At 47.2% G+C, this 12767-nt stretch overlaps 2 protein-coding genes across 2 annotated transcripts in view; one reads left to right on the forward strand and one right to left on the reverse strand.

Annotated features, from left to right (window-relative positions):
• Window positions 1–6310: 6310 nt before the first annotated feature.
• INSM2 (INSM transcriptional repressor 2) lies at window positions 6311–7792 on the forward strand (the record flags this gene model as incomplete). Its single annotated transcript, XM_080937453.1, has 1 exon — window positions 6311–7792. One exon carries the CDS (start codon window positions 6311–6313, stop codon window positions 7790–7792), a length of 1482 nt encoding a protein of 493 aa, XP_080793579.1.
• A 1942-nt stretch (window positions 7793–9734) lies between these two features.
• RALGAPA1 (Ral GTPase activating protein catalytic subunit alpha 1) overlaps window positions 9735–12767 on the reverse strand; it is a 251940-nt gene continuing 248907 nt past the window's right edge. The window contains exon 41 of the mRNA XM_080934414.1: window positions 9735–11016. Within this exon, the coding sequence (XP_080790540.1) occupies window positions 10868–11016 (149 nt within the window). The 3' untranslated portion in view covers window positions 9735–10867. The remainder of the gene's footprint in view (window positions 11017–12767) is intronic.

A 12767-nucleotide genomic window follows, 5' to 3' on the forward strand; every position in this document is an offset into this window, starting at 1 on the left:
TATCCTCTGTTACATATGCAACTGGAGCCATGGGTCTCTCCATGCATACTCAGTGGTTGATGTTTTAGTCCCTGGGAGTTCTGGACGGTTTGGTTGGTTAATAATGTTGTACTTCCCATGGGGTTGCAGACCCTTCCAGCCCCTCCAGTCCTTTCTCTAGCTCTTTCAGTGGGGTCCCCGTGTTCTGTCTGATGGTTAGCTGCAAGCATCCTCAACTGTATTTGTGTGACTCTGGCAGAGCCTCCGAGGAGGCATCCATGTCTGATTCCTGCCAGTAAGCACTTCTTGGCATCAGCAATAGTGCTTGGTTTTGGTGGCTGCATATGGGATGGATCCCCAGGTGAGGCATCAGTCTGCTCCTGTATTTGTCCCTGTATTTCCTCCTGTGAGTGATTTGTTCTCCTTCTAAGAAGGACTGAGGCATCCACATTCTGCAGGCAGTGCTTTCATAGGGGTCCAAGACACTTGTCTGGAGCAAGCGCACATGTATTATTTGTATAACAGAGTGGGCTGGGTCGTCTCCACCCAGGTGAACTTACAGATGGAGACTGGCATTCTCAAGACAAGTGTGAGTATGAGAGCCAACAAAGGATTCTACTTTATCTTATTGAATCAGCATTCTATATTCTTCATATCGCTACACCTAATTGAGAGCCAGAGGAGAAACACTCTCAGTTTTTCAGTAAATGGCAGTGAAGGACTCAAACCTGCATTTGTAGTTTTCCCTCTGTGCAGTGAATCCATTTCAGAAAGTACTTATTCCTTCGAGACTGGAAGGAAAGCAAGAAGTGTACTTACAGGAGACTCTCTAATGATGTTTGGGAGCCATCCTTCTACAACACTGACAAAGGATTCAGTATCTGCGATGTAGGGGTGCTGCACACTGGGTACAGTATGTGGAGCTGTCTAGAGAGGATTGTGCTCTGGAGTGTGAGGTTGGCTGAGGGAAGTGACCCAGCATGCACCCTGCCCTACATGACATACTACCGGAAACCCTTTCCTTTGAGTCCAGGCTGACTTCTCTCATGACTTGTAGAAGGCAGTCAGTTGATCCTGTGCCAGGGATGCCGAGTGGTGCATCCTCTCCTCTCTCACGTTTGTAGAGTGTGCACATCTACGCGCTTAACACAGGGAGAAAACTCAGGTCGTCACACAGCTGTCAATTACTTAACTGTTATTAGCTTTTCAGTGGTTAAACTCACATCATCGTTTACCATGCACTGTAATCTTTTCTGGCTTGGGCTATTTGCCTCATGGTTTCTCTTCCTTTCCATGTCTCCACATCGTCCCCTCAGCCCATAGCTTTGCCCCAACACAGCCATCAGACTTACCTTCTCAAATGAAGATTTGTGGGATGGAAGTGGGGCAGCAAGAGGAGTTAGTGGAGTGAGGAGGATAAACATGAAGTGTAATAATGTCTGCATGAAAATGTTGCTGTAAAACCCTTTTTTTTTCAGTATAATAAATTAAAAGAATAGCTACTGGGGGCTTAGGAGATTGCTCAGAGCATCACCTGCTTGCCATAGAAGCATGAGGAACAGAGTTGGGATCACCAGCACCCTCAGAAAAGCTGGAAGGATGGGTGGGTGGTGGCTTGCCTATAATCCCAGATCTCTGGAAGCTGAGATAGGTTCTCAGGAGCAAGATGGCTATCCAGGCTAGACAAGCTGGGAAGCTCTGGACCCAGTCAGAGACTGCTTCAGGAATAACGGAAGACACCTGATGTTAACCTCTGACCTCCACATGCATGTACAACCCCTATCCTCGTGCACACACATGTATACCATCTCAGAGAATCACTAACTTAGGCTGTCAGGGAAGATATGACGTAGCATTCTTCAGTATAGACCTGAACCACGTTAAGGAACATCTAGAATAGTGGTTCTCACCTTGTGGGTTGCTACTCTTTGGAGGTCTTAAGAGTATGTGGAAATCTTCTAAGACCATCAGAAAACCCAGATATTTACATCATGATTCATAACTAGCAACTATAATAACTTTATGGTTGGGGGTCAGCACAACATGAGGAACTGTAGTAAAGCACTAGGAAGGGTGAGAACCACTGATCTCGCCGAAGAAAACAGCCTTTCAGGTGGGAGAGTGCTTGTCACATCTGGGGAAACTAAGACCGACCAGTGTGGATGGAGCAGAAGGAAAGAGGAGGAGTGGGGTTGGAAATTTCGGGTTGGGTACTTGGCTCAGTGGTAAAGTATTTGCAGAGTATGTGATAGTCCCTGGTAAATCCCCAGCACCGAGGGAAACCAACCAGCCAGACAAGCAGGAACCAACCAACCAACTAGTTTTATATACAGCAGGCACATTTGTAAGTGAATTGATGTCTTTGGGTTTTACCCTAAATGTGGGAGTCACCTGATGTTTCCAGGCAAAAGAGTAAAACAGGCGGGTTCCTTTTGCTGCTAAGTAGAGCACAAAGACGGAGATCCGAGGATTCAGAATCAGGAGCCGGTCTGAGAGCAGAAATGACAAGAATGTAACAGACTGAGCATGGGGAAGCTTGAGCCAAAGGATTGGGGTTTGGTGTAGGTGCCATTTGCTAAAATGAGGAAACCTGGACAGGATTAAGCTTAGGGAAAGTATCAGTAATTCTTTCAGACTCTGCAGGCATGTATGGCTGACTTCCAAGTTCTTGAGATCCATGGCTTCTAAAGCGACAAATGATGTCAGTTTTTACAGGAACATTTGTAGGCAGAAGTGATGGGGCAGGAAACAGAAGAAATAAAGCTGCTCCTGACAAAAATTCAAAGACAAAAATCCCCCAGATAGTCAAAGGGTTAAAAAGCAGACCAGCTATGGAGTATTTCTCAGATATACTATGATTTCAGGGAAAGAAAGGTTTTCTTTCTTCCACATTTTTAAAACCAAATTTTGAAAGTCATTTCCCCATGAAGATGGAATTATTTGTACAAAAAAATGAGTTTCATGATGACATTTCCATGTATGTATATAGTGTCCCCTAATTTGCTTTCCATCGCTTCATTAAATACCACGGACAAATGAAACCTAGGGAGAAAATGGTTTATTTAATCTTCCAGGTTATAGAGCACCATGAAGGGAAGCAGGAACCGGAGGCAGAAACTGACGCAGAGGACATAGAAGAGTGCTTCTCAGTGGCTTGCTCAGTTTGCTTTCCCACCTTCCTAGGAAAGGCACTGGGTGTTCCTCCATTCATCACCAATCAAGAAATGCCTCATAGGCATGTCCATGGGCCTATATAAAAATTCCCTCTTTCCCAAATGTGGTTTGAATAGGCATGGTCCCCATAGAGTCATGTGTCTGAATGCTTGGCCCACGGAGAGTGACACTATTAGGAGATGTGGCTTTGTTGGAGTAGGTGTGGTCTTGTTGGGGGAAATGTGCCACTCTGGGGCTTTGAGGTCTCTTATGCTCAAGCTCTGACCAGTGTGGCACACAGTCCCCTTCTGCTGCCTGCAGATCTAGATGTAGAGCTTCCAGATCCTTCTCCAGCACCACGTCTGCCTGCACACTGCCATGCTTCCTGCCATGATGATAATGGACTGAACCTCTGAACTGTAAGCCACCCCAGTTAAATCTCATCCTTTATTAGAGTTGCCTTGATCATGGTGTCTGTTCACAGCAACTAAGACACCAGGTGACTCTAGTGTGTCAAACTGGTGAAAACTATCCTGTACATGTGTGAATTTTTGCCTCACATCCTCTCTTGTTCCTCCCATTATCTCCAGTAGTCTCCTTCCTACTGTCATGTTCCCCCCTTTTCCTCCAAAATTTCCAAATTTAAATTAAATCATGATTTTTTTTTTTTTGGCCAAAGTATGATGGAGCAGAGAGGGAACATGTCCCCACTGTCAAGAAGCTCTAGGCCTTTTCCTCTTTATCTTTGTGTCTTAGTGAGGGAACAGAAAGGATTACTGGCACCCAAGAATCTTTTAGGATTACCCATGGGAGGTATGCACTGAGTCCTATCTGTTACTAACATTTAAAAATCTTTCTGTTTTTCATCTGAAGGAGGGACTTTCACCTGGAAGGGTCAGGTCTACCTGGCAAAGATCTGGAGAATGTCCATAATCATACAAGCCTCAGTTTGATGTTGGGCTATCCTAGGGAAAGCTGCCACATTTAACTGTAGCCTTGTGTGTGTGTGTGTGATGTAGTCTTTTTATTTTTTTCCTTATTACCAGAGTCATGTATACTTTGTGCCCGGTACTCAAAAGATCTAAAAACTCCAACCAGCAAATCTATTACAGTTCTTACTAAGTAGATGAACGTCACAACATTTCCACACCCTTTCCTTCCAGCATTACGTGCACTTGCTTCTTTCACAACTGAGCTCTGCAGGACACAAGCACCTTCCCACCCTGTGGGTTATGCCTAGTGTCATGTCATGATGTACCCTGAGTTATGTCTGATGCTGGCGGCTAACCCATCATCTTCAGCAGAGATGATTTCCTCGATGTAACCTCAGCTTACTTACAGTCACCAGTAATACTGTGGCAGAGAGTTTTCTTTGTCAGTATTTTCTAGAAAGTTGGAAGAGCTGAAAGAAAAAGCCAGATGTGCTCTGTGATCTGGTTTTCCGGAAAGGTTGTTATTGAAAGTGGATCTGGTGGGAAACGTGCCAATATTCTTTGCTTCGGGGGAAAAAGCCTCCTGGGCAAGGAGTTATCTTAAAAAAGAATCCTCACAGTTGTTTCCGTGTCACACGTTTCCTGGGTCACGAGAAGAAAGAATGAAAGAAGACTGAAATGAATCTGAGAAGTCAGGCCCCAGGTAACTGACACGTCAGAAACGACCAGCTTGGGGCACTGAGTTTATCAGCCTACTTAGCACCTTAGCGTTTCAATGATTTGGGATAGGAATTTTGATTGTAAAATCTCACACTCACCACGCTGTTTAACGAAAAGCATCATAACCGCGGGGCTTAATTCAGTCCTGAAAGTACAGTCCTGAAAACCAGAGAATGCAGCGTATTTGGTTACGTGTTATTTTGTGACTCTTGTTTGTAGGTGTGCGCGCGCATGCGTGTATCTGTGTGTGCACACGCATGCTTAAGCATAACCTGATACATAGTTAGAGATCAATAGACCTTTATGCCCTTTCCTTAAATACCGTCCTCCATGTAAAATTACTTCAGCCATGGTGGGACTCAGCCTGCTTTCCACTTAACTGAGTCTTCTTTCTGTTCTTTTTACCGAGGAGCCGCGAGAGCATCGGTGTTTTGTTTTGTTTTTTAACCTTTCCTTTTCTTACATTGTATAGGTTTTTGTTACAAAGGCTGACTTGGCACCTTTGTCGAATACTGCCTAATTATTTCACTGTTCAGTTAGTATTGCAAACTTACAAATCTCTTCAGGTTCTTAACTATAACAATAAAGTGCCCAGCTGGTGGCAAGGGGCCCAGAGGACAATCTGTCGAGTTGGTCCACTGCACATCTTTTGCAGAGTGTCTCTTGTCATGTACAGGGAAGCAGATGTGATGTTGATTCCACCAGCATTTCTCACTCAATCTCCTCCATGCTAAACAGGCCAGTTAGGCATTAAGTCATGTCTCTGGGTAGCTTAAGTGGAAAGTGTGAACAGAGAAACCACTTTATGTGAGGACAGTCGAAAATTAGATCCCTTCCCCTCCCTACTCCTCTTCCCCAGGGGAGGGGGCACTTATCAGCCAAGAGCTCGGCGCCCGAACCGTGCAGCGTCCTGAGCTCCAGAGGTTTGCCAGCACGCACGATCTGCGGCGCCGAGAGCTCTTCTCCCCAGATGAATTCTCATAGTATCACAGAAGCGCGCAGTCCCGATCGATACTGGATGGCAGACGTGCTCCCGCCGTCAAGTGTAGGCACAGGGCGGTGGATTTAGCCGCCCTGCAGTTCGTTCGCAGCTTCTCATCAGCTCAGTCCCGGCAGAGGGACATTAACCCGTTCCCGCGCGGATTCCCGCCCAGTGGCGGCGGCCGTCCCTCCACCGTCCTCCCGAGGCAGCCGAGCCTTTCAGCTCGCGACGCCCAGGCGCGGCCCCGGTCGGCTCCCAGGCGCGTGGCGGGCTGGTGGCTCCCGGCTCCCCAGCGCGTGGTCCCCGGAGGCTCTACTGGGCGCCCCAAGCTCCTTCGTGCCCTCTCGTCTTCCCGCGCCTCTGTCGGGGCGCCCGGCCGGGCGGAGGCCCCGCCCCGGGACCCGCTCCCACTCCTGATTGGCCGCCGCAGCCCGAGGGGCCCGGCCCGGCCCGGCCCGGCGTCTCAGCTATAAAGCGGGCGGCCGCATGCCTGGCTCGGTCCAGCCCGCCTAGCTCCGGGGCACGCCCGGGCACCCGACCCACCATGCCGAGGGGCTTCCTGGTGAAGCGAACCAAGCGCTCAGGCAGCTCCTACCGCGCGCGCCCGGCCGAGCCGCTTTTCCCCCCTCCGGGTCCTCTCGCGGCGCCACCTTCGCCCGAGGAGCCTGGTCGAGGGCTGGTGGGGTCCCCCTGCCCCGCACCCCCGCAGGACGGCGCCGAGTGGGACGCGGGTGGCGGTGACGGCCCGGGACCCAGTCCCGCGAGGCCCGCGGGCCCCGAGCTCCGCCGCGCGTTCCTGGAGCGCTGCCTGCGCTCGCCTGTGTCCGCGGAGTCCTTCCCCAGCACCACCGCCTTCTGCTCCTCGGCGCCCGCGGCAGCGACCTCGGGAGAGCAGTTGGTGCCGCCGCGGGTCCCCGTATCCGTCCCAGTCCCTGTACCTGTACCCGCCCCGCATGGCCTCCAGCGCCGCGGTAAGGGTGCCCCGGGCTGCACCTCGGCGCCCGCAGCCGTCAGGAAACCTAAGGCTGTGAGGAGGCTGAGCTTCGCAGATGAGGTGACCACGTCCCCGGTGCTGGGTCTGAAGATCAAAGAGGAGGAGCCCGGGGCGCCCGCACGGGCTCTGGGCGGTGTCCGCACACCGCTGGGGGAGTTCATCTGCCAGCTGTGCAAGCAGCAGTACGCGGACCCCTTCGCACTGGCTCAGCACCGCTGCTCCCGCATCGTGCGCGTCGAGTACCGCTGTCCTGAGTGTGACAAGGTCTTCAGCTGTCCCGCGAACCTCGCCTCCCACCGCCGCTGGCACAAGCCACGTCCCACGCCTGCCTGTGCGGCGAGTAAACCTCCCCACGCACCGCCGACCCTTCCGGACGCTTCCCTGGCGGCGGGCAAGGAGAACGGCCGTGTGCCTCGGACCGACGATCAGCACCCGCAGGCTCGGGACAGCTCCGGGGACGGTCAGCACCGGGACAGCGCCGCACGCCCTGGCCTACAGGCTCTAGTGCATCCGGAGGCCGCACGACCCCAGGCTCCCTACCCCGAGGTTATTCTAGGGCGCCACGGGCCTGGGCCGAGCGGTGCCAGCGCAGGAGCGACATCCGAGGTCTTCGTATGCCCGTATTGTCACAAAAAGTTCCGTCGCCAAGCCTATCTGCGCAAGCACCTGGGCACCCATGAGACGGGCTCGGTCCGTGCACCAACCCCGGGGTTTGGCTCGGAGCGCACAGCCCCACTCACCTTTCCGTGCCCGCTTTGCGGGGCGCACTTCCCGTCTGCGGATATCCGAGAGAAGCACCGGCTATGGCACGCCGTCCGCGATGAGCTGCTACTGCCTGCCTTGGTCGGAGCTCCTTCGGAAGCGGGCCCCGGAGGGGCATCCGATGGTAGCGCTCAGCAGATTTTCTCTTGCAAGTACTGTCCGTCTACTTTTTTTAGCTCCCCCGGCTTGACCCGGCACATCAATAAGTGCCACCCCTCCGAAAGCAGGCAAGTGCTGCTGCTACAGATGCCACTGAGGCCTGGCTGTTGAGGGCCGAGGCCTGTGGAGATTGCTAGAATGGCTTGGAGAAAACAATACGGGAGCTCCTGTGGGGCTTTCTTCATCTTGCAATTTCCAGTTTCCTTCCCATGCCTTCCCTCTTAAAACTCTTTCAGTCATGATCTGCCCGAGGAGAGGGCAGCAAGATGTAAAAACCCCTCTCTAGAGCAGGTATGTATCTGGCATAAAAACTCACGGTCAACGCGTGACAGCTTCAAGTCCTCCTTTCCACTAAAATCGGATTTCCCCTTCCTTACAACGCTGGAGACCCCAATGGATCCCACTTGGGTTTGTAGTTCCTATGGAAAACCGCAGCGAACGCTTGCAAGTCTGCCTACACAAGGGTCTATCTAAAGTGGTAGTCACCAGCGGTTTTTCCTTTTGCCACCACAGGCGCTTCCGTCGTTTGTCTCAATAGGGTCAGATTTAATTTTTTAAAATTTATTTTTGCCTCGTATATTCTGTGAATCAAGCTATGTGACTGAAGGCAAGACTCAGATCCGCGTAAATGGACAGGAAATTTGAGGATGTTGCTATTTGGTGTGATAATGTCCCTGGAACTTTCTTTCTTCAATTGAATGTACTAGTCCCTTCTTTTAAATTAGGTTTTGGAGGCAGGAAAGGTGTTGCTTAATGGGAAGGAGTTGGTGTGCTCTCTGAAATTTACTATTTTATGTGCTGCATTAGGAACTTTTTAAAACTATTCTTTTCATAACTTTAAAAAATACAATCCTCATTTCTAAAGTGTGAATGCTTTTATAGCAAGATTTCATTTGAATTATGTAATGATTATGCTGTACATCTGCTGCATATTACATCATAAACTGTTCAATTTAAGGGAGATTTTAACACCTGCAATCCATCATGAACGGGATGGCAACTCACTCAATATTTTATATTTTCTTTTCAGGAGCAACTTTTGCATTTCTTTTTGTAAATCATATCCAGTGTGTATTCTGTAACTATCCCTCAATGCCAGAGTCTGGGACACTGGCAGAGGCTTTGACAAACAGATCTGTAAGAATGCTTCTGCCAAATAAATGTATGGAGACTATGCTTGTTTTAGTGTCTTAAGAAATGACCGAATACACTGTCTTTTTAAAAACACATTTCTTACCTCCCTAGTATTTTCCTTTAGATTCCTAGGAATCTATTCTGAGATAACACAAAGGCAGGAGATATTATGTCTCACAGATGCACACAATGGTGCTGCGATGCAATGGGAATCCCTCCTTTGAAGTTTAGCTGCAGACCACAGCAGCTCCATGGAACAGAGAGTACAAACTATTTTTTTTTAAACCCTGCAAAATGCCCCCAGTGAATGCAACAGAATAGAACACCTTTTTTAAAAAAGAAGTCTACTCAACAGTGTCACCTGGAGATGGGAACTAAATAAGTGGCACTAACTAGTTTTACTGTTTAAGTCAGAATTTTCTCTCCATCTTGTTACCGGTTATCAATCCAACAGAGATATGTAAGGAGTTACATTTGATTTTCCCTTTGAAAAAAATTCCTGTTGGCTTCGGGAAAACTCTGTACAGTGTTTAATCATATCCCCACAGGCTGTCTTTATTCATTTGTTTTTATTTATAAGCATTAATTTTCATAAAAAAGTGCACAGGAACTCTAAATTTTTACTTAGGAAAAAAATGCTAGAAAGGTCTATTCCTGAAAATACACTTAAAAACACTGAAAATGTAAGAAGTCAAATGCCATGAGATGGCCACATTGCCTGTGGTCCTTAGCGAGTGCTCTGATGGTGGGAGGCCTGAGAACGCTCCTGCTGTTAAAAACATGTCTTTACTCTTCATGATTAGCTAAGACACCACAGAGGCTTGTTACAGCTCCCAGGGTCTGGAAATATACACAATAGAACATGATCGCCGACAGGAAGTGTGAAGAATATTTTTATTTTGTTTTATTAAATACCATGTCATCTTTTTTGTCCCATTACAAATCTGTAGACACTACATGAATGATACATAATTTATATTCTGTGGTCTGTCAGGATGATATATTTACACATGCAGTTGGTATCAATCATGCTACATTTCCTTAGGAGATGCCCATGTGAAACAAAAGGAGGCCACTTGTTTACTACAGGAAATACTTCTGGAGGTGGGGTGCATACCAACCTGCACCTGCAGCCAAGTTTAGTACTAAAATATATTTAACTTAGACTTCTGGGTCACGTTCCCACTGCTTTTTAACAATACACATAATTTGAGCAAAAAATGTTTTCCACCCTTTTCTCCATCACCTTCTTGTTTGGTACTTAAGAAAGTACACAGACACACCAGGATAAACTGGTCAACAATACAGGACCACAGCCTGAAATAGCGTTTAACAGTGATGCCACCTAAAAAAGCAGAACACAGTTGTTTGGAAGCTAAACAGAAACCAGAGCCCAGCGGTGATCTTTCTGGTCACTGAGTATGTTGTGTCATCATTTGCACTGCCAAGAAACGAGACAGTGACGTGGGAAGAAAATGCTGCCCAGTGTAGTTTCAGTTGGAATCTGTTAAGACTGTTTCTGCTTGTAACACAGTCTGCATACAGCCCATGTCACAAGCAGATGCTTGGCTTTCTCTAGCTTTATAAATGCTTCCATTAATTTAAATCTGCAGGACTGACAGGGCTGTGAGGAACTGTGTGCTTGCCTAGCATGCTTGGGATGCTGGCTTCCATTCCCAGCACCGCCAAAAATATTAGTAAAAACTATGTATTTATTGAACCATAAAGTTGTAATGAGGCACAATAAATAACACAAGACTGTCTAATTATATTTTGGCTCAACATTCATCATGAACTTGAAGGTAACACTACTTAGACATGATTATCTAGGAACGTGAAGTATGGAATAAAACCCCTCAAAATACGGCAGCTTGGAGTGTAGAAAAAAACTGAATTAAATAAATAGTCCAAATTAAAAATATTAAGTTGAAAATTACTTTAAGTCCAGTGTTTTCTGAAATAAATGCACAGGAAGGATCATGAGTGTTCTGGCAAACACAAGGCCTGAAAGAGTTAACAGTACTGCTGATCACTGCCAGGCTGTTTGTCTCCTTAGGATTTATTGGCTGAGCCAGAGGACCGACGCAGCTTCATGGACATGCGGCTTTTGCTAGTTCGAGGAGACATGGGAGAGGCCAGGTCTGCCCCATCTACCTGAGCTGCTGTGGGAGCGTCACTGGGTGGAATCTCTGGGTAGAATCCTGCAGGAAAGAGTGAGCACATTAGTATTCTTCAGGCTCTCACACCGGAACAACCTTTCTGCTGCTAATCTGAAGCAGGATCCCAACCCTTCCTAAGGACTTTAGAGGTTAAAAAAAGTAAGTCCCAGACTTGTTGTTCCCCAAAGCTTACTAAAACCCTGTGATCTGGTGACTCATGCCATCATGTTAAAGAAAGCACCAATCCTAGTGTCCTGGAAAAAGTAACTGGAAGTAAAATCTTTGTGTCTAAAAGAACAGGAATCCAAAGCACCACTGGCATGCAGGGAAGAGCAAAGGAAGTGAGCAGGAAGAGCAGCCCTATCACTGACAGCGGGGAGGATCTTCCACACTACCGCACACAGGCTCCAAACAGAAGGTCCTTCGGAGACCATGCTAGGTTCTTAAGTAGGCTACAGAAGGAGCAGACACATTCTTGGGAAAGGGAAAAATATAGAAATTTTCATTTGAAAGCTAGTCAGAAAAGACACACTGATTTCAGAAAATGTCTTTAGACATCTGCTTTTGTGTTCACTAGCTTAGACGTTTATAGCTAGTAGCAGAATTAGTATTTACAGAATTTAAAAATAGGTTAAAAAAAACCATTCAAAATAGGAAACTCCTGTTTTATTTACAGGGCATTTCTCCAGAGACTCACTAATACTTTGGGCTTGGGGATAATGATGCTGGTGTTTCCATGTAATGAAATACTGATGCTTAAACTGAAGGTATACAGATTCGTAAAATAAGGAGTACAGATCCTACCGAGATGAATATATCCCACCCAAGGAATTTTTCAAAGTACTTTAAAAGACCAAATGGTACAATTATGCTTAGGGACAAATACACACATTTGTCTAAGGGAAACTAATTTGTCACTCAGACCCATGTATGGCCTGCCCAAAGTTATCATCTTCTCCTCACATCTTTCTAACCTAGATGAAGCTGGCCTATTAAATAAAGCAGGAAGTAGTTTGTTTATGTTTACTCTTCCCAGTGACTTGAGCTTGGTCACAGTAGTGCAGAGTAGAATATCCAGAGACTATAAACAAGTCCACAATTCATTTAGGGAAACCTGGTACAGGGTTGGAAAAAGCCATGGAGGAGCAGGTGCTGAGCTTCTCAGTGCAGAGTAGGTGAGGCTGTGAGGAGAGGTCTTCCCGCCCACGGCTTTACCTTGAGGGCAGTGCCTCTAGTGGAGGTTTGGAAGGATAGAACTAGCAGTGCATGACTTTCTGCAGTGAAGGAAGAAATGCAGTAGGGAGCAGAGTGGAGAACAAGAGCAGACAGACAGACCCGAGGGAGACTGCAGGAGCAAGTTACCCGAGCAACACGACAAGCAGGTCTCTATTATGAACACAACCGGCATGCAGTGAGTTTGGATGGTGATGTTCCACAATGGCCAATGCCCACAAGGTCAGGTGCCATACTTACCAACTAACAAAACAAGTTCAAACAGGAAAGAGAACAGGAAAAAGTCTGTGAGAGAGCTGAGAAGCATCTACTGTCTACAGTTCACTGCACTGCTACTGTCTTACAATTCAGTCACAAGACGTTTTGACAGGCAGTACAATAGGATAATAGCCGTATTAAAATGTTTACATTTAAATAAATGTAAACATTTTAATTTTAATTAATTAAAATTAAATAAATTTGATTAAAATCAAGAATTTTAATTCATTGCTACACTAGCCACATTCAAGTGCCGAGTCATCTTGGATAGAGCAGACATGTGACATTTACATGATCACAGA

The sequence above is a fragment of the Micromys minutus genome, assembly GCF_963924665.1.
Source record: "Micromys minutus genome assembly, chromosome: 1".
Classification (NCBI taxonomy): domain Eukaryota; kingdom Metazoa; phylum Chordata; class Mammalia; order Rodentia; family Muridae; genus Micromys; species Micromys minutus.